Below are 21,236 nucleotides of genomic sequence, written 5' to 3'. Positions count from 1 at the left end.
AGGACTGGATTTTACTTTGCAGCCTAAACGTACTTGCTGCTACATCCAACTTTCTGAATCTTGTATCAAAAGAAGTAGGAGGTTACACAGACCATTGCTCTTGACAGTACTGCTGCCTCCTCTCCACGTTTTAGGAAGTGGACTGGTTCGCTTTTAAGTTAATAAGCAGTAGTCATCCTGAGGAGGTCATAAATAATTTCAACTATCAGGAATTCATGATCAGTCCCCATCGATAGGATTTTGTGAAAGCTTCAGATACATTTTAGTCTGCTTTCTTTGGGTGGAAATGGTCAGGAAAAGACAACTTCTAATGCACATGGCAATGCTGTGCTTATCTCTGTGGCAGGGTCCTGACCCCCCTTTCCTCCATTTCTCCCCCAATTTTCCGTATTTTTTCTCTCCGTGTTCTTCCTGCTCAGCCGCCCCTTTTCCTTTGCACATGGCATATGCTGTACCAGATGCAGAGAGGCAGACTGCAAAAGGAGGATGGAGCAGATTCCATGCAATCAGCAAGGGACTTCATTACCGCCCGTTCCTTCCGTGGGAGGCATTCAGCTGCCGCCTTCGGTGACAGGCAGTGGCACAAGTCACTGACTTAAAAGGGCAAGTATATTGCCTCTTAAATGTGACATTTAAAGGAAGACAATCCAATTGCCTTAGGCTGGAGTTTGACAGAGCTACTGCAAGCGGAGTGAGCGCAGTAATTCTAATAAATTATCAAAATATTGCTTTAAGATTTGTTCACTTAATAAATTCCAAATAAAGCAAAGCTCTGTTGCTCTCCAGGAACTAAGAAACTCCTTTAATTATGTAGCGAAAATATATTGCTATTTTATTTATTCCCTTCTCCTTGTCCCCAGACCCAGCTGTGGCCTTTTTCTGTCCCTCTGCCTTGCAGGGCTGTCCTTTGCAGCGAGGCAGGGCGTACGTGGGCGCGCGTCTCCTGCACACCAGGCACTGCTATTTCCACACAGGCTGTTGGACCTTGCCTGCGTCCAGAGCACGTCACGAGCTGTTCCTGTGCTCAGCACTGAGCCACTCGTCTCGGCAGTGATTTGTGACAGTTTGCAGTGCTGACGCTGCCTGAGAAAGGAGATTTTATAGCGTGTCGTTTGCCATTCAGCTCCCTTAAAAAGTTTTTTCCTCATAATCAGCCTTCAGCCCCCTTGCTGTGATTTAAGTCAGTTTTTAACCTGCCTGCAGAGAAAAGAGAGAGAGAGAAAAATTGATTCCCATCCTCTTTGAAGCCTCCTTTTACATCAGTGAGGGCTGTTAGCATGTCACTGCCTCCCCAGTCTGTGTTTTTTAGGCCAAACAAAAGTGGTGCTTCTAGTGTCCCCTTAGAGGTACCTCATTCTTCAAACTTCTGACGGTTGGTGCTGCTCCCCTGTGGGATCTTCTATCCAGGTTGTCTTTTGTATATAGCTTCTGGTGCCTCTGGGCTTTTTTGGACAGTGTGACATTGGTGACTTCTGCCTGGTTTTCTTGCATCCCTTTCAGCAGTGTTGCTTGCTGAGCCAGTAATTAGGCATCAGGTATTTTTCTTCACCAAAGTGTAGACCTTGCTGTACAACTCTGCTGAATTTCTTACTGCTTTCACGTAATTTCTTCAGTTCATAAATAAAATTTTGAATTCTATCTATGTTCTTAGAAGAGATTGCCTCCCCTCTTATTTGATGTCTTCTGCAAATTTTCTTAATAAAATGGAAATAAATATTTAATGCTGTGTGAGTGAGGAGGCGTCAGTGCTTCAGCTGTACTATCCTGGCTTGGAAACAGTGGGTTTCTAAATATTCTGTGCGCCACAGTGCATAGGTCTATGTACTTCAAGGATTGAGGTCTCTGGACTTTTTTCGTTCTGAGTGTTTCAGACAGCTGTTGCTATCTCAGAAAGCAAGAGAATTAATTGCAGAACCAGTTACATGATCTGGGTTTAAAAAGAGCTGACAGAGCTACTGTCCAGCGGTACTGGGACTATCCAGGCATTTCTCATTTTGTAGCATTTTGCATGGACACAGTCATCCTGTGGGTGTTACAACCTCCAGATGGGATTCTCCTGAACAGCATAAGCACTTATCTCCGTGCTGGTTGTCACTTTGTTATAAAAAGTCATAAAAGTGTGTCCAGCCCCAGAAGGTTGGTGGAAGGAGCATATCTAGAGGCTCTGCAGATCATCTCTGTGTCTCATGAATGCCACTCATGCTTTAGTATAAACAGTGGTGAGTAGCTCGCATATGCACTGTTAGGAACATATGTTTTCATTAGCTTAGAAATACGTTAGAGTTAACTGCAGAAGTTTTCTAGTTAAAATAAGTCCAAAAATATGGAGTAGTTGTATCCTGAGGTGGCAGAAGTGTGGGGAAAAAGGGGAAACCCATTTTCGCTCATGCTAAGAAGTTAGTAACTGTTATCATTTTTCCCTTAGGAAGCTGTGTTAGATGATATGTCTGAAGAGGGAAGTCTATGCAAGGCCCAGGATGCTCACCCAAAGAAGAGCCCGCTGCCGAAGGCCGGCTCCTGCTGCCACTGGGCTGGCAGCCTCATGGGGAAAATTGACAGATTATCCACAGACCTCACGAGCGTCCGTGACCAACTGCAGGAGCTTCTAACTCATCGCAAGTCCACGTGGTGTGAGAAGGTAAGGCGCTGGGTGGCTGCCGTGATCACAGGAGCCCTCACAGATCCATGGTTCTCAGTCTTGTTGCTGTAGCCCATCCTAGGGCACCCTCACTATTGCTGTTCTGTATCAGTCTTGCTCCAGACTTGATGTCAAGCTACAATTCGAAAGCGTCTCAGGAAGCAGTGGATGGTCCAATGGTGAAGGGAGCAGTTGGGGCACACACAGCAGTAACAAGAAGATCTTTGCATCGGTATTTTGTATCTATATTTTTGAGGAAAATTGCTTTTTCTTCATGTTTCTCTTAGCTTGAAGCGTTGGTAGGTAAGATTACTGTTCAGTTGAAGAAATGAAGAGTAGCATGTTGTGTAGATCAGGAAGCATTTGCCCAGCAATCCTAAAAGGTCTGGCATAGCTAAGTACACAGAGAACAGCTGATTCTCTCCCAAGGTAAAAACAAGGAATGCACTGGAATAGGTTTCAGACAGGGAAAAGGAGCTGCTGCTTCACAAATTATGCAGAACTTATTCCCCGAGGACATGTGAGTATAAACGTTTTACAAGGGTTCAAAACCTGTTGGACAAATTCTTGGAAGAAACATCTATCAAGAGCTATTAAATAAACAGTTATGCATTATAAGCTTAGGATGTTGCAGGGGTACAAATCACTGCAAGCTGGGGGACTATTCCAAAGAAGTATCTGAGTGTATTTGCTTTTACTTTGTACTCTTCACTAGTCACTTGTTGTTGGCTGCCGTCAGCAATGGGGTGTTGGTCTGAACAGGTCTCCAGCGTGGTGTGATTTGACTGCTATTATTGGAAAACTGGCATGAACATAGCAGAACAAATAATATTTTGAATTCTAAAAATAAATTTTCCAGTGGATGATTTCTAAAGCAAGATATACTCCAACTCCTTTTTTATGTAAGTGCTGTTAAATATTATGCGTGATATTACATAATAATAATAATACTGTAATTGGTTATGCATAAGTCAGAGTATTAAAATCCACAAAAAATAACTGAGGAAATCTTCATTGTGCGTTGAAATAGTGGCATTGTTTAGATTTGAGTGATGGCTGGTCAAGTCCCAATGTTTCTGAAATCCCGTGGATGTCATCGAGCGTGTTACTGTGGGGAAACAAATGGAGTGCATCTTAGTGTGGTGTTGTTAAAAGGGTGGTTTATCACAAGTGCCCTTTCTTCTACATCCCACAGAACAGAATCGTTTTGTAATGCTACATGACAGAATTTTTTGGAATGCCGGAGGTCGGATGACTCTTCGTCAGTCCTTTTTATATCACCTCTTACTTCTATCAGCAGTGCTGCTTATGCGATGCTTTCTCCCTTCTTTTTCCCCACAGTCCAGATGCTTTCTGAATGCAGACGCTTCTCTCAAATGTGTGTTTCTACCCCCTTCAGTCTCTTCCCTTGAGAAATAAGCTTATCAAATCTTTCCTTCTCTTTTCTCTCTTTAGTCAAACAAAGAGAAGATACGGTAGTAGCTGAAGTGGTCACTGTCTCTGACTTTGTATCTCGGGATACTGAAGCATCTGGAAATTGTCTTGATGCTGACAACATGCCCAGCAGTTTGTTATAGTTCTTGTGCCCGCTGCCTTTCCTTGTGCTTCACAGAAGGCATGTGCTTATCCGCAGAGGAATTATTTCTGTTGTTACCTGTAGGTCTGATGCTGTCCTAGGCAACTGAGCAGCAGCTCTTCTGAAGAACAGAACTGAGGACACATGATTATGTGCAGTGTGTTGTGGAAGAGAGCACAGTTCTTCTGAGAAGAAATCATGATCCAAAAACCTGTTGGAGCTCTCTGCCCGCATGTTTCCTGGTCCCTTCCGGGGAGGTTGGATTGACGTAGTTTACTTGGATTTACAAATGACATTTGATAAAATTCCCTGGAATGGTTCTTAGGGAGAAAACAAGCACGTGACTATCATACCTTCTTCCCTAGAGCAAGCAGCAGATCAGGGAGCAAAGACGAGGTGTTTGTGATGGTTTTGCAGAGTAGGTGGTGGTCACCAGCGGAGTCTTGCCTGCCTGTGCTGTCCAGCAGCTGTAGAGCTGTCCTGTGAAGGGGAGGCGGGTAGCGAGGCGCCCAGGTTGACAGATGAAACTACCTCACCGATAGCAAATGTTCAGCACAACTGCAAAGGCTTGCGGGGTTTTTTTGTGGCGCTGAGTAGGGAAGTGGTAAAATCTGCAGATAAAATTGCAAAGTCTAATAAAATGCAGGTGAAAGGGGACCATCCTCAAAAAAAGAAAAACTGTGGTTGAACTAGAAAAGCTGCAGGGAGGGGAAGTGATGGTAATGAAGCTGTGAAAGGGTTCCTCACCAAGGAACATTGAGTATATTTGGAGTCCTTGCAGTGGCTGATTGTCACACTGGAGCTCCTCCTTTGGTTGTGTGCTGCAGTGACCCTGAAATCGTCTCCCATTTTAGGGACATTGCCTGGAAGACAACTAGATGTTGCGGTGGAAGTTGGGTGATTTGTGAAATCCTGATTAATGTGACATTTTTAATGATATCCATTTATACAGGACTTTCATTTTTGTTGTTTTTCTTTCCTATCCAAGATGGGGCAAATGCCTTTTTTTTTTTTTTTTTTAGCAATTCTTTGGGGACTTGTAAATGATCAAGAAGTTGAATGATGAGTGTAAAAGAAGATATCTTATTCCGAGGGAACTTTTGTTTGCTTGGTTCCAAGAGAACTTGTTTGTTTGTTGGTTTTCAGAATATTTCATTTATTATTTACTCTGTTTGACTGAGGTTTTGATTTCAGGTGTTTCCGAATGTGTTAAACATTCAGCAACCACAGCCTGGAATGCGGAGAGTACTTGACTCCAAATGACAGTTTTTTTTAGTTGTAGTCAAATAAATACTCATGCCCTGCTGAGCCCTTGTCAAAGCTTGTGATGTTGTAACCGAGGATTCTCCATCTTCACTAGCATTTAAAAGCGAGTGCTGATGTGTTGGGTGGGCTCCCGCGTCAGTCTCCGGAGCGAGGCCTGGAAAGAGCAGACCCATTAATCCGAGCTCCAACACGTCCCCTTCGCATGGAGCCCGAGTCCGCTCCGGCGGGATCGACAGCTGGGCTCGCATGCCTGGCTTGTGCTGTGTGTGAGCAGGGAGAGCTGTGAGGTTTAAGAGGTTACAGTCCTGTTCCATGTCAGAACTACTTAATGAGAGGAAGGATGCATTGGAGCCTGCATGTTTTTTCCTTTTTTTTTTTTCCTCTCTCCTCTCAGTTTCTACATTTTCTTTTCTGATCAATGCTGGATGCAGAGATTCCCAGTTGCTGACTGTGGGTTGATTTTTGGTAGGTTTTGAACAATTTCCCATATCTCTTTCCGCATCCCTGTGCTTTTTCAAAATACTTTTTTTTTTTCCTTCTTCCCGTCCTTATGTTATTTTAAAATGTACAAGAAATATTTTAGTAAGCAATGTGCATAAAAGATGGAAGTACAGGCATAAGCTTTTTGTTCCTCTATAGCTCTTCAAATTGGAGAGCAAGCTAGGAAGATATCGTGATCTCTTGTGCGTTTTTTGCGGGGAGTGTCTTGGCACTATGGAAGCAGGAAGGAAGGTGCAGAGAGCTCGGCCATCTGCCCTGAACTGGAATCACTGGTGCTTTGGGCTTCTGAAGTGGAAAACTGTGCCTGGAGTTCCTGCTCTTTGGGAATGTGCTGATGCTTGAAGAGCTGTAGCTGAATTTAGTGTCTCGGTTACAGTCCCTGCTCTGGTTCACGAGGATGCTGCAGCTCCCAGCCTCCCCAAATGCTTGATGGAGGTGGGAGTTTCAGGAGAAAAGCAGAAGAGATGCCCTGGTGATCCACAGAAGAGATGTCCCGGTGATCCATAGGGTGTTAAGGAAGGACTCGATCTATTTGGGAGCAGGATCTCCTGTTTTTCATGCAGGTGGGGAGAGGGCGGCTAGAGGAGAGTAACTGGATATTGACAGGGCTGGCAGCAGAAGTCCCTTGGGATGCCTGATCAAGCAGGGATGGAAGGGATTAAAAAACCAGCAGCATTTCACTCCATTAGATGTAGTCCTTGGGGTCACTTAGAACTTGATGCCCCTGCTGCCTCATCACAGCACACTGCACACGACCTTGTCAGGTCTCAAGAAAGGAGATTTTCTTCCCCTAAAGAATCTTCTATTTATAAAAAAATGAATGGGTTTTGGTGCACTTTGATTTAGCACTTCATTATTTGAAGTAGGGAAGCTGTTCCAGAGGTTAATGCTGAAAAATAGTCTTCCGTCTTTCTCGTGTTGCTTTTTGTTGTGTTGAATTTTGTAGTTGCATTTCCAATATTTTTCCATTTCTGTAAGGAACTGGGAGGTGCCGAGGATTGCTGCGAAGGTCAGAAAGGCAGGTAGCTGCCTAGTAGCCAAGGCTGGGCGGTTTCAGGAGCGGATTGAACTTGCATGAAAGGAAAGGCACGTCCAGAGTACGTGTGTGTGTGAGTGAGGTGTCTCACAAGGCTCGTTTGTGGTCTCCCTTGTGCCAGCGGTGGGCAGCACTGGTGGGTTTTGGGCTGAGCACTGGGTGTGCAGCCTTCCCCACCATGGTGCCAGGCTGGGACGCGTCTCCGCTTTGCTCGGGGCAGAGCTGCAGCTGAGCTCTCGCTGCAGAACCCTCTCAAGGTTTGTCAAGAGCTGCCTTTTTCCCCCCCCCCCTTTTTTTTTTCTTTGAGCAAACTGTTCCCATTTCATCTTTGCTATTTCTGCTATTTATTCTAGCTCTGAGGGCTTTCTGAGGATATTCTGAAGATATTAGTAGAGTGAGTAGTTAATTATCCAAGCTATCTGGGGTGCAGGAAGCAGTGGAGCAGTGGGGAATAGGCTGCTGCCGCCGTTCATTGGGCAGGAGGAAGGAGCTAGTTTGAATTTCAAAGCGTATTAGCATATTTCCTTACATAACCTCGTCCCCCCTTGCCTTTTCCCCTTCCCCTTCCCTTCCCGCTGCGTCGCGGCGCTCCGCTCTGCGGCTGCAGCCCTCCATCTGGAGCTCGGAGCAGCTGTCAGCAGAGCTTTTCATGCACAAGGAAATTGAAGCACTAGCAAGGCCACAAGAGCAGCTTTGGGAGCCGCATGGTTGGCTGCGCCCAGATGTCTGGGTGCGGGGTGGAAACCCGGGGAGTTGAGCAGGAACGTCCCTCCCAGGGCGCCGTGGAGGCCGGGGCAGAGAGGGGCAGAGCCGGTGGGGTTTGTGTGTGGTTGTTGTTTAGTTAAACGCCCGATTAAATTTGCTGTTGGTGGAACTGCAGATTTGGGTTATTCGAAAGCATGGCTCTCCGTTAAGCAGAGGGAAGTAAAATTCTGCCATTTGCATTCACTTTTTGCTTGTATATTAGGCAGCATTGGTTTGTGTGTCACTTCTTTATCAATATTCCCAACAGGAGATCTGAAGTTGCTCTTTTGTTGGAGCCTGCAGTGCAGATCTCGGCTGTTGCTGGAAGGCAGGTGCTCTCCTACCTTGGACGAAGACAAGATGCCCTCTCCATGCATCGCTTCCCTTAACAGCAAACCTGACATTTGTCCAGGTCAAGCAGAGATGTCTTTTTCATTAGACCTTGAGTCTGCTTGTAAAAACACATGGAAAGTTACTGCAGATAATCAGAGCCAGGAGGTTTTTTGAAAGAATCTTGCTCACTTCTGACAAGTTGGTCAAGCCTGGCTAGTCAGTGCTGAGCTTGCAGCGTGCCAGAGGATGAAAAAGTTGAGGATTTATTCTTTGTTTGCGGATGCAACTTGATGTGCAGGTTACTGAAAGAGTGCTGAAAAGTAAGAGAGAGGGAGTCTGTGCACCAGTTGCTAAATCAGCAAACTGCTTTCAAAAACACACAGAAACCTCTAACTGAAAGTAAATTATCCAGCCTGACATTTTTCATGGGGCTCATATCTTCGGAAAAGCTTAGACTCCTCAGGGAAGAGCAAAGCATTAAAATCTAGAGTGCTGTCTTCTGTGTTGTGCAGAGAACTCCACGTTTTGGAGTATGCGTGGGTGAAGGTTTTCCTTGCTTCCCCAAAGATGCGGCTTTCCTCTCCTTTGCAGAAATGTTTGCTCAGGTGACAGGATCTGTTAAGATGCAATCAATAACCAGTGTTAATATTTTATTCATATCATTTGCTAAGTCGTTGGATACCAACCAAGTCAATGAAAACAGGCAGTAAATACATCTGAAAAATTATACTCCAATAAATTTTAGATGAGCTTTATTTAACAATAAACTGTAAAAGAAAAGAAAGCCCATTCCTGCGGGAGAATGTGTTTTGTAGCCATTGTAAATGTTTAGTGCTTTTTTTTAAAGAAATAAGTGTAGTACTTCGTTTTCACAGATAAAACCTATAAAACACGGCCGAAGATTAGGAATGCCTGCTGGCCTTCTGGATGTGCAGATTTGCAAGCCCTGTAAGACTGCAGGTCCCAGCCCTGGACGGGAAGAGGTTGGAGGAGGATGGGTGGGATTTGGTGGGACCGGAGTTGTTTATGGCATCTCCGCAGTCGAGGCTCTCTAGCTGGTGCTGAGCTGTGGTGACAAATGCCATCCTCCACATGGGCAGTGTCCTGGGGACAGAGAACCGATTAAACACCATTGCCAGGGGCAGTATTTTAGAGCAGCTCTACCTGAAACACTGTTAGAGTGTTTTAGTGAGCATTTCGGAGTGGGCTTTTAGGAGAGTAACTTCCAGACAGCCATCTGGCTTGCTTTACAACTCCAGGCAGACCCTGGGATGAGTTTCTCCAAGAACAGCAGTTAAAAATGTGTATTTTGCAGTGATCCTTGGGCTTTGTATAAGCTGGTAAGTGCTTGGTGCTTTTTTTTGAGGGAGGAAAAAATGCTGTTTGCATTCCTGCATTCAAAGATAAACTTTCAGTTGACTTTTGTAAAAAACCTTTGTTTATTTCTGTGTAGCTTTGCTCTCCCAGACACCTGCCCTGAGACCAAGAGTGTTGACCGTGAGAGAAAAAAGCGACCAACTCATTTCTGCATCTTTGTCCCTTACACTTAGAGAAGAATTGACATATATTGATAATTTAATATTGTCAGATCTTTTCTTAGCCAGGAATGCATCCAAATAAAGACTCAATATACTTTTGAGCTTAGAATCCACTACTTTTAATGCTTTGTCTTGTGCTGTCATTATGTTTAGGCTGTGCTGCCCAAGGACACTTTATCTGCCCTGATGCAGCCCTGCTTGGCCAGAGCAGGGATGAGGATGCGCAGGGCTGGGGCAAGGGGCCAAGGTGGTGGATCTGCAGTGGTCATGCAAAGTCCGAGGTAGATTTTCTAATGAAAATATTTCTGGTTTGTGTGTGAAGTAACCCCTAAAGTCACTTTTATTTTCTTTGCAATTTTTTGTGCTAGGAAGGCCATTTTCTGCAAATCTGAACTACCAGGTGACAGATCTGTGGAGAGGTGACAAATGTCTGTCTCGTCAGTCTGTCTGAGGGTTCATTTTATAATATCTATTTATATAAACATTCCCCTTTTAGCCCCGTACACATGAGCATTGCTTGAATTAGTTGTTTCACATCCTGCTTTCCCAAAGCAGGGTCCTGCAGGTAGGTAAGTGCACATCACACCTCTCTCAAGTGGATACGTTTATATTTCACAAAGGGGTAAAGCTCTGCTTCAAATGAAGCAGGGCCCTCCAGACCTGTGCCAGTCACTTAGCTCTGAGAGGATATCTCTGTCATCTCTGCTGCCCAAGCTAAAAATTTGGAAGAACAAATTGAAAAAGTGAGCGGTTTATTATATGGAGCAGCACTTGTCTGTCGTCTTTGTAATTTGTGGTTGTCAGGGTCTTTTTCAAAGTAGCAGCACAGCCTTTTTGCAAATGTCTCAGTTACTTACACTGACATACGGTGGTTTTCCTATAATGATTTTTCAGTGTGACTGTTGCTTTGCTAATTTTTGTGATTTTTTTTTTAATTGAATTAGGAAATCTAAAGTAGTCTAAAGATAGCTCAGAACTATAGTGAGAAAGAAATGCACTTTGAAAGGCTGGGCTTTTAGACTGCAGTTCTTGTGGTTGTTGTAAAATGCTGCAGATTTAACATTTGGAAAAGGAACTGGAGGTTGATTCTGTGTGCTGTGGGGGTTTTCACATGTCTGAACTGTGTCTCCCTGGGAAAATCCCCTGTGCCTCATGTAGGAGGTGTCTGCGAGTTTGATGCTCCTGTCTGGAGGTCGTCCACCTTCCCTGGAGGTAGATGGTGGTGGGTCTTGCTGCTTCCCTTCTTGGGAGGTAACCCAAGAGGTTTAGGAGAGGTCCTGGCTCCACAGTGATTCTGGCTGTCTTTTTGAAACTGATGCTTTATGTTTGGTTGGGGGGATTAATTTTCCCTTTATTGGACATCTGTGCACTCAGCACTCTGTGGTGTTGTACTCCATCAAATATTTGTGTTTCGGTATTAGGATTTGCGGGTATACTTCACATTTTTCTGGCAAAAACCTGAAAAATCTTCACATCAGTCTTATGTTCCCTTAATGCTGCATCCCTTTTTATTCGTTTGTTTTAAGGTTGACTGGTTATCTTGATTCCAATCTATCAATGTGCTATTTAGATAAATGATGCTAAGTAGAAATGGACTTGTTTATCTTAAAAAGTCAACAGAAATGTGATTGTGATTCATACGAGATCAAATCATTATATGAAATCATCTTCCTCGTATGCTTTAGTGAGATTTTCAACTTCCTTTACCCTGCTTCCTTGCCATCTTAAAGCCCTGAATTGGAGAACAGCTTGGATGCCATTCTGAAGGCTTCCCAAGTCCTTTCCAGTGTATAATTCAACGTATAATTAAAAGCAGCACATGACAGAAGTGCCCTACCAGGCGGTTTGTGGTGGTTCTCATTGGATGTTGCTATGTGCATGCCTGGTATGAAAACTGTATTTTTAGTTCCTCCTCAGAGGATTCTTCCTCAATTAAAAGATGACCTTCTATATCTAGATAAAGTAGGTACACTGCCTCTCTGTGGTTTCCTTTTGCGTTTGTTTAGGAATAACAATAGGTGTGTCTGGGAGCTAGCATCTGAATAGTGAACGTCTTGCTTAAAATGCATAAGATGGAGATGCATACGTTCCTCTAATTGCAGGAAATTGCAAATCCGGGCAAAATTTGGAATGCAGCTGCTTGTATAATTACATCTTCTGTCAGTTGCTGTAGCTCAGCTTTACAACCCTTCAAAATCTCTTCGTAGATTATGGTACAATTAATGCCCCCTATTAGTATTACTTTCTCTCTCCCCCCTCTTTTCTTTTATTCTCCATCAATTCTGAAGGCCTAAAGTTTTTTTTCTGTTGTTGAACTAGTGAGCATTAGAAACTAGTAGTTATATCAACGCGAAATTTTTCTGTAGGTGTTAAGCCAAAGGGATTTTTTTTCCTCTTATTTTACTCTTTCTGAGTTTTCTTTTTAGTAAGAAATGCCCAACCATGTATCTTAAAGCCATTTGATCTGCTTTACAGCGTCATGTACTGTGCTTTTGCAAACATTTATGGCTTTGTAATGGTAGTGGATTGCAGAAAAGGTGTCAGATTTTTGGTAACTAAATGCTACAATCTGGTCATTAAATGAAGAATAAGTTATAGGTCACAACTGAGGGCTTAGTGGAATATGTTGACTGTGTTTATACCACCATCACAATTAGGAAATGCTTAAAAAAATGGAAAGAGTTGAAAGAGGAGTAAAAGAATTTGGCTCGCTGTTTTAGAGTAATACATCAAGGGAAGTAGATTTTCGGTGGCAGCAGACTTTAGAGGAAAAGTGATAAAAATCCAGTGGCTGAGGCTGTAACGAGCAAGAAGGCATGTGGTTTTTAGGAATTCCTCACTGCTGAAACAACATAGCAGTGCGGTGGCTTCTTGGTTAGCTGGAGCTTGTGGAACAGCAAAAGTGTGTATTTCCAGAAGGGTCACTGTAACTTAGCAAAACGTCGGAGAACGCTCCAGAAATTACTGCCTATGACGCTGTAGCCTGTGCTATGTGATAGGTTCCTTGTGACTTTAAATCTATAAATCCATGTGCATTGGTATTAAATGGGCTATTTCAGAAGGAAATCGAGTCATCTTTTGTACAGTCAAGGATCACACAAGAAGAAAGCAAGCTCATTTAGGCAGGACAGTGTGGGAAATGTTCAGCTATTAAAATAGGAAATGATGATTTTCAGGGTTTTTAACTGTCTACTCTTCACCTTGTTGAAATTGCTGCAGAAAATTAAACCCCTTTAAAGCTTGTGGCAAGGAAGCTTAATTCAATGAGAGAGGTTTTACAGAGCTGCGGTATCATCTCCATAACTTTCTTAGAGGTTTGAAATGATATTTGGGCAAGTTACTCTAAGACATGAATTTGAAATTAGAGGAAGCGATTTTTTATTATAGTGAAGCACCTGTTTAGTGTTGTAATGATTCCAGACTAGCTGATTGCAGACCTTGCTTTTTGCTTTAATTTTTGTTTCTCTGAAAAGGAGCATGTAGACATTTTTTTTCTGAAGGTCAGGGATCTAATTTTTGGAAGACGCTGTTCAGCAAATGTTGGAACTTCATAAGCTCTGCAGCATCCTCCCCCTCACCTCCCCCCCCCCCATAAATTTTCCCAGGAGAAGGAGGAGTTGCAGGATTTGAGTTTCCATCACTTAGTGCATTTGCAGCATCACGTCGGAGCAAGAAATTCGTCTTTCTCAGCTTCTCCAAGGCAGCGTTTGTGTCTGTACCTATGTGCATCTGTTCTCTGGCTCTGCAAGGAAAGTGCTTGCACACTTAAGGTGTTGTGGGTGGGAAGAGTGAGTGATCCCTGTGACTAATTTTTTTTTTTTTGTATTCCTCTTGTATTTAATACTTAGATCTTTCCATGGGTAGAGGTGGTAGGAGACTAACTGGAGGAGAAAATGGCAGGCTTGGTTAGGAAAAGGTGAGGTGTGTTTTCTATTCCTGATGCCATTCCAGTAGTGAGGTAAGACCAGACATGTGTTACTTGGAATGAACATGGAATGAAACGTTTTTTTATTATTATTTCTTTTTTTTTTTTTTTTTAAGATGTGGCAACTGATACAAACCTTCTCTGGCGTAAGAGCAAAAAAGATTGCACTGTGAAATAAAGGATGAGACCAGAGGAAAATCTTATAATCTCTTATTTAGATTATGTCCTAGCATACGTTTGTGCAAAGCATTTTCTTTGCCATGTGGGTTTTGCGTTAAAAGGAGCTTATTTAGAAACCTATTCTAGAACCTCCATCCTGAGCACCCTTAGGTGAAGGACACACGGGCTGAGGCTTTGAGATGAACCCTATTCTGGGGATGAGCAGGCAAAGGTGAGAAAGCTTAAATGATGTTACCTTGGGGAGTGCTTTCTAAGGCTGACAGGTAGAGAAAGTTATATTCTACCATTTGCTTCCTTTTTTAAAATTAAAAATGGTTCTGTCTTTAAAGGTGAATTCTGAATGGTTGGTTTTGTGTCCTTGAGAGAGCCATGGCTCTGATGCTTTGCTGCTGTGTACGTTGGCATCCAAAATATGCTTTTGGTTTGCTTTTCCAGGAGATGTTAAGGGGGTAGTGATCAAATATTGACTGCTCCTTTAATGATGGTATTTACCTCATTCACGATATAATGAAGAATCCACTTGTCCCTCCAGTCCCAGACTCCCACAGCAGAACAGCCCATGAGAGATAGTTGAGCAGGAAAATGATAGAAAAGGCCTGGAATTTGGCCCAAAATGTATCAAGTTTCTTAACAGTGTCCTGTAGAGTAGAAGAGAGCAAGGAGTTAGCATTTTAGAAGGGAAAATATAAAGAGACTTAAAAGCAAAAGGGAGGAGGGGGTGGCTTTTGCTGGATACAAGAGTCTGTGCTTTGCTAGCAAAATTGCTAGGCTGTGGAGGGGAGGGATAATCCATGGGAGTTGTCAAAAAAAAATCCAATTTATACTTTTTTCATGAACTTAAGACATGAAAGAACACAAGCGAATAAAACTCACAAGCAAGAGTGTATGCAGATACAATTTTGTGCATATCTTAAAGCTTCATTAAAAGGGAAGCTGCCATTATAGCACGTCACTAATCTAATATGGATTTTGCAGCAGAGTGATTTTTGAGCTTTCCCTCTTGCGATTTATTTTGTGTCTTTTCAAGAGGAGTATTACTGCAAGTTACTTGCATGGAGTTGCTTTTGGTGGATTCTGTCCTCCCCTTTATATGTTCTTGGTAATTTTGTTTATTATTTCCCTCTACTCTTTTATATTTTTTTCCCTTTTGTACTAGCTGCTGGTTTTCTCTGTGCTGACAGAGAGAGCTTTCTTAAAAGCAGTCTACAAATCTTCCTGCATCCTCTTTCTCTATTCCAGCTAGACTGTCAGTTGGGATTGCAGTTCTGCAAGGTTTTTTGTGCGGTAGATATAAATATTAGGTATAAATTTTAAGAGCAAGAAGTATAAATAATGGTTATTTATAAACAGTGTTATTTAGGACCGCGCTCAGTGAGGGCAAGTAGGGCTGAGTTAGGAGCAGTTCGGAGCCAGCTGCCTGCTCCTCAGCCCTCTTGGTTTCTGGAATGTGGTCCCCAATTAGCCATAAAATCCCCAACATCAGATACTTTCCCCTTTTCAATTCCCTGGTACAAATATGAGATCTGCTTTTTTTTTTCAGAGGCTGCTTTGGACAGGATGGCTTTAAATAAAGTTCCGAAATCACCTTCCCTAGAAGTAAAAAAAAAAAAAAAATCACTGCAAACTGGATGCTGATTAATATTTTCAGAGGAATGAGATGCATTTAGGAAAGTCGATGCGAGCAAAGGCAGGATGACTTGGCAACTCAGTTGCTGCATCATTCACATTTCCTAATGTCCTTTTGCTCCCCATCCGGAGAAGACAAGATCTGAGGGGCTTTGGTTACTTGGGACTCCAAGTGGTAAGGAGCGGGTTGCGCTGTTTTTCCCAGTGAAACCGGTCATTGTAGCTTCCTGGGACCCACGCTGAACTGGGAAGAACAGTTCGTGTTTCAAGTTGTATGCATATGGAGTTCATAAAGGGAGTTCATAAAGCTATATTTGAGCAATGCATGGACAGGTCGGATTGGAGGCATAAAAGGTCCTGTCTCCAGGTTTGTACATTTTGTTTCCTGAACAACATAATGCAGCGGTTGGTGACAGGTTACAGCAGCAGTAGCAGGAACACGCCAGGACTCGCACTTTCCTCCATGCACCTCTGCATCCGCTGTGCTTGGCGGGCTGGTTAGGACTCCAGGCTTTAGGCTTTATGTCAGTCTGAAGCATTAAAGCACATACTGACCCTGGAGAGGGTGCAAAAAGACATCATGTTCCCATGACTCGGTCACAGTGTCTGTAACTTCCCTCTGTACATCCAGACAGGCAGGACAAGGGTTGCCCTGAACAACTAACTCAATACCTTGCTCCAGAGCTGGGTACGTAGCACAGTTTGAAGGTGCTGATTTATCCTCCGCATGATTCCCTGTATATTTTTTCTTGAGGTGCACTGGGTCCCTCTGCAATGAAGTCACTTCTGGAGGATTGGAAATGATCATTGTGCTGTTGTGTTTATTTGGAGAGGATGCACCGCAGTTGTCAGCACTGCGAATCTAGTTGGGAATTCAAGTTTTGGCTGGTAGATTGAGGCTGATAGGCAGAGCTGTGGGACAGAGAAGGGCAGGCACAAAATGCTGAGGCTCCTAATCTTTTACAATATGTTTGTTTAATATAAAGTGGTCTGCTGAGATTGTTTTGCAGGGTGGATTAATCATTGTGTGCTGACTAATGAGAGACAGCAAGCTATTAAAGAGCAGCAATTAACCATATAGCAGGAGTTTATTGGGTGTTTTCATGGGTCTTTAGGATGTGAAGAGTAAAGACTGTTACTTGAAGGGAACCTTTAGAGATTTTTATCTATTAGAATCTACAGGCAGCAGCAAGAGTACTTGTGCACGTGTGCATGGTCGCAGAATTCAACTGTGACCAAAAACGTCAGTGCCAAAAAGATCAGACTTGCTCTCCCACTCATAACTGTTCTGATATGACATAAATAATGCTTTGCTGAGCTTGTTCTCCTATTTCATATTCTTTATTTCAGAATTTTCCCATCTTAATTTCATCTAATGTTGTCTCATGAAATATTGGTCCTCTTTGTGTACAGTGCCTTTCTAACACTCAGAGGTCAGAATTATTGTTACACTTCTGCCCCAATTGCTCTTACAGATAGACTGTTATCCTCGTCTTTAGAGCCGATCTTGCTGAGGTCCGGTAAGATCAGCTATTCCTATGATGGATTAAAACTCAGTGCACTTAATGTTGAGAGGAGCATGCTCTTCCATCATGTGCCTTGCACAATGGGTAATAAAATTCTCCACTTCTTGCCAGTAAAGAGTATGAAAACCAATGTTTTATTAGAAATGCTTTTATATAGCCCAGCTAGTATTCTGTCAGGGTTTAATGCAAAAAATAAATAACATTTTGTGGACTCTGTTTGCTGAATGATTTTGTTTTTTTGTGAGTAACAGGAGATTTTTCCCATCCTGATTCCACTATGTTAAATCCGCTTTTTGCAAACTTCACTTTGCATTTATTTCTTGGTAGTGGGGAGGCCAAGATAACACTGAATTTATTTTTTCAGTTTTGTTTCTTCTAAAGCAACGTTAGAAAATTGGACTTCAGATGTTCATTTAGCCAACAGCAAACGATGTCCTGGGATTCCTTGGGGATTATGATAACGAAGGACCCTTAGAGTTTTGGACAAGGGCAAAGATAGACTTCTCTCTACTTCAACTCTCTATTCAAATGCCTATGAACAGCGGTCTCTTTGAGCAGTTGGTTCTGCATCGACAAAACCCTTAGGAAAATTTCAGAGGAATTTGTCCCTTTCCTGGGTTTTGTTGCTCGTGGAACAGAAGGATCTGGAGAGGGTCCATTTCTTGGCTGCAAAGCCCATGGAGGATACCGTGATGAGGGCCTTGGGTTAAGAGTGCTCAGTGAAGCCCCTGATCACGTCAGTGTTACAGGGATGTTTGCCCTTGTGTCTGCAGTTTTTCACCCTGAATGAGAACATAGCCCAGTCTCCTGTATGTCAGGAGCTTCTGAATTTGTGTCAATTTGTGTGAAACCCTCCCTGCTCGGCTATGGAGAATCTCTTTGGTCTCTGGATGTGGCAGCTGCTTTGACCCTGGTTAATATGAGCAAGAACCGATGGCTTGGTACCAGCAAAGGGAAGGCTGTGGTGCTTGGGGTCCTTGCAGCTGGAGCTGCTTTGAGCTCTGAGCAGTCAGTGGTTCTTCAGGGGGACGCCAAACTATCCTTGATCTTACAGGGAAGTGATCTGAAGGATGAAGGAGCTTGGGTTCACCCCATGGCCCGGGATGCAGAGCAGCTCCATCGATTCCAGAGTCACAAGGGGGTCCCATTAGCACCAAGCTTGACCTGAGCTGAGCTCTGGCTAAAGGATTTCTCCCGGGAGCTGCAATGAAGCATTTCATGGTTCATTATCTGCACAGTAGGAAACCACGTCTTATTTTGCAGCTAAATGTCTAACTCTAATTTTCATCCATTTAATCTTTGTGTGCCTTTGTCAGCAAAGTCTGGTCTCTCACTGGTTGCTTTTCCATATGTTTGCCCTGCACAAACAAAAACAGTTTGAGCTCTTGAAGTCTCCTATTACCAGGCTTGTTTTGGAGCTGTGAATCCCTGAGGGAGCTGCCTTTGGATACTGCTCTCTCTTTCTGGGTGCTTCCCGAGTCCTGAACTCCAGAGCTGCTCGCGGGCTCCAGCAGAGCCTGGGACCCGTGCAGATTGCAGAGGTAGCACCGCTTTTCTGAGGCTGTGTAATTTCTTTTTCTTTTCGGGCAGCCTCGTTGCTGTGAAGGACGGGGACCCGCCTGGTCCCTGCTCTCCCAGCTCTGCTCCGGGTGTGCAGGTCTGCGGTGCCCGACAGACCCCTCCGGGAGCCAGGCCACCTTGCAGGGACCTTCCCAATGGGCTCATGAATCCCTTCAGCTCCTGGAGGGCTCCAAGGGTAGAGCAGTGGGAATGTGCAGCCGGAGACAGGGCTTTGGGGAAGGACGGCGAGGCAGGATGGTCCTTCCCCAGGCCCTGCCATGTGCCAGGCTGCTCTCTTCCCACTTCCACCCACAGCTCTCCCCTTGCATTGAGCTCTGCCAGCCACCACTGCTTAGAAACCAGCTAGAAAACATGAAATGCTGTTGGACCAAAACCTATTTCCCTGAAGACCCTAGGAGGGTACCTCTTCTCACTGATGTTTCTCTACTTGACAACTGCATGTTGAGATGAGTCACTGAAACTGTGTTTAATCCACTTGCAAGATGGTAATTGCCTTTCCAATTTTACAAGTTCTTCAAATCAAATTGTTAGAGAACATTAAATCAAATGCTTTGGAGAAATCCCAGGATATACAATTGCTTTTGTCATCCAGACTGTGATTCTGTCAGAAGTAAAGGTTTGTTTATTTGGTCTATCTTCATTTTATTCTTGGCCTCCACTTCTTTGTCTGTGTTCTGTTATTTTCCTTCTCCTATTTGTTACCCCTCAGTGAGAATGAGAATTAAGGAATCTCTAGCTTATGGTTGCCATCCCTACCTTTCAGCATTGCCAAGTACCATTTGCAAACTGAATTAATATCATTAGTCATGAAGCAATTAATCTGTTATGACAACGTGGTGACTTATAGCGCAGTGATGATGGAGAAGGTTGCTCTCCTGGATGTGTCTCTCTGCTCGGCCTGTTTGGCTCTGAAGTCAAACCACCCACTCTGCGCAAGGGGGAGGAGTGTGGAGCCCTTGCGGGTTAGTCATCGGTGGAGGGACTGTGAATCCATAGGCAGATTCCTATAGGTAACTCTTGGGTCACGGATGCCATTACCTGATGGAAGGCAGGGGTTGGCTTGCGCTCACAGCTGGCTCTCTCTGTGGCACATCCGAGTCCAGGCATGACATTTCACATTAATTCCTGGCACAAGGAGGTTTACACAGATGCCTGCTATGCCCTTTTTTTTTCTTTCCATAGGTGAAAACAAGAGAGGAGGAACTACAGAAGGAAAACTTCTGCGCTGCTGCTACAAAGACCCAGGAAGCCGTCGAGCTGAAGCTACTAGATATTACACACCGTTGTGCTCCCACGGAAAAAAGGATGCATGGGTCATGCAGACTGGTGTTCAGAAGCAAAGACTCTACTGGCAAAACAGGCTTTGGTAGATCTGTATCTAAGGAGCCTGTTCCAGCTGTCAGTGCTACAGAGGTGATCAGAGAACTGCAGGTGAGAAAGGCCAGCCTGGAGAGAGAGCTGAAGCAGCTGCAGGAAGAGTGCAGGCAGAGGATGGATGAAATTGCCCGAGGGTTGGATGGAGTGATTTGTATCTCCCCTTGAAGAGATAAAGCTGGACTAAGAAAAGTAAAGGAATAGAGTTATTTGATCAGAAGGCATTTGCACAGCTTGGCATGGGGGAGTGCAAGGTGAGGAACTGAATGTAGTTTCTAATTTTTAGCTTGGGAATCATAACTTGCTATGGCTTTGTGACTTACACTGGGGCCATAACCTTGGTGGTTCTCTCTGCAGCCCTTTTATTGCAAGCCTTGCCAATTAAATTCTGCAGCAGGCCGTAGTGGGAGTGTGCTTAAATCTCTCTTTTATCTCCTAGATTTCTAGTTCTTCTGCCAAGCGCTGGGCTCTTTTACAGTGTTCAGCTGCTGCACAGCGTACTTGGAGGCTGCAGATTGAAGTACTAATTGCCTTCAACGTTTTTCAGCAAATGGAAGTGTTCATTAGTCAGAAAAATCCAGGTATTGGAAAACATGTAAAGCACCGGGGCTGAGAGAGATTGGAAATGTTCAAGCAAGTGTGCTATTTAATTCAGCTGGTTTGCATATTTGTGGCAGCTATTATGCAGCCACCATAAGGAAAAACAAATGTCTAATAATAAATAAAGCAGCGCGGTGGTTTCATTCACTGCCTTGATGCACTTGAAGTGATTGGATTCTCAAAGAGAACAAACTAGAAACCCATTCCACTGAGTTATGAATCACAGTGAGATAACTTATGGGTCTGCTCTAGGAACTTTTTGTGGAATAGAAATGGGGCCTTAAATTCCAAGCCTGAGGAGGCTACAAGCTTCAGGAGTCTCCATCCTCTCTCTCTGGATTCCTTTTCCCCAGGAACATAGAAGTGTTTTTCACTTAGCATTCACTTTCTGTCCTTTTCTTTTGCTTTCAGTAAGTAATATTTTATATTCTAGTTGTACACTTTCAGAAATAAAAAAAAAAAAGAAAAGAAGCAGCGTTTGCTTTTTGCAGTCTGGCTCTCCATCTCGCAGCCCAGCTTGGCTCTGCTGCAGTGAGTGGCCGCTCGTGGCTCGCTCAGGCCCCGTGTACAGGAGCTCACCAGGGCTGCAGGTGGTGGCAGCTGGCACGGGGCATGGACCCCGTGGGCCAGAGGGCTTCATCCCTGGGGCAGGGATGCAGTTTGCTGCTGCGGGAGTAGCCTTGGCCTTAAAAGTCAGTCCCAGTTGTTTTGCTTTTGAAACCATCTCTTAGATGCGGGAGACGCAGGCCTTGGCTTTTCAATATGTGTGCAACTGGTGTTGGCTGTTACAAC

At 43.9% G+C, this 21,236-nt stretch overlaps 1 protein-coding gene across 1 annotated transcript in view; it reads left to right on the top strand.

Annotated features, from left to right (window-relative positions):
- Nucleotides 1-20,610, top strand: part of TEDC1 (tubulin epsilon and delta complex 1) — a 61,134-nt gene extending 40,524 nt beyond the window's left edge. The window contains exons 6-7 of the mRNA XM_088524551.1: nucleotides 2,426-2,638; nucleotides 19,653-20,610. Of these exons, the coding sequence (XP_088380677.1) occupies nucleotides 2,426-2,638; nucleotides 19,653-20,012 (573 nt within the window). The 3' untranslated portion in view covers nucleotides 20,013-20,610. The remainder of the gene's footprint in view (nucleotides 1-2,425; nucleotides 2,639-19,652) is intronic.
- The last annotated feature ends 626 nt before the right edge of the window (nucleotides 20,611-21,236 follow it).

This window comes from Tinamus guttatus, unplaced genomic scaffold (genome assembly GCF_059628265.1).
Source record: "Tinamus guttatus ecotype Peru unplaced genomic scaffold, ASM5962826v1 Tinamus_guttatus_pri_ptg000211l, whole genome shotgun sequence".
NCBI classification, from domain to species: domain Eukaryota; kingdom Metazoa; phylum Chordata; class Aves; order Tinamiformes; family Tinamidae; genus Tinamus; species Tinamus guttatus.
This window is presented reverse-complemented; position numbering and strand designations above follow the sequence as displayed.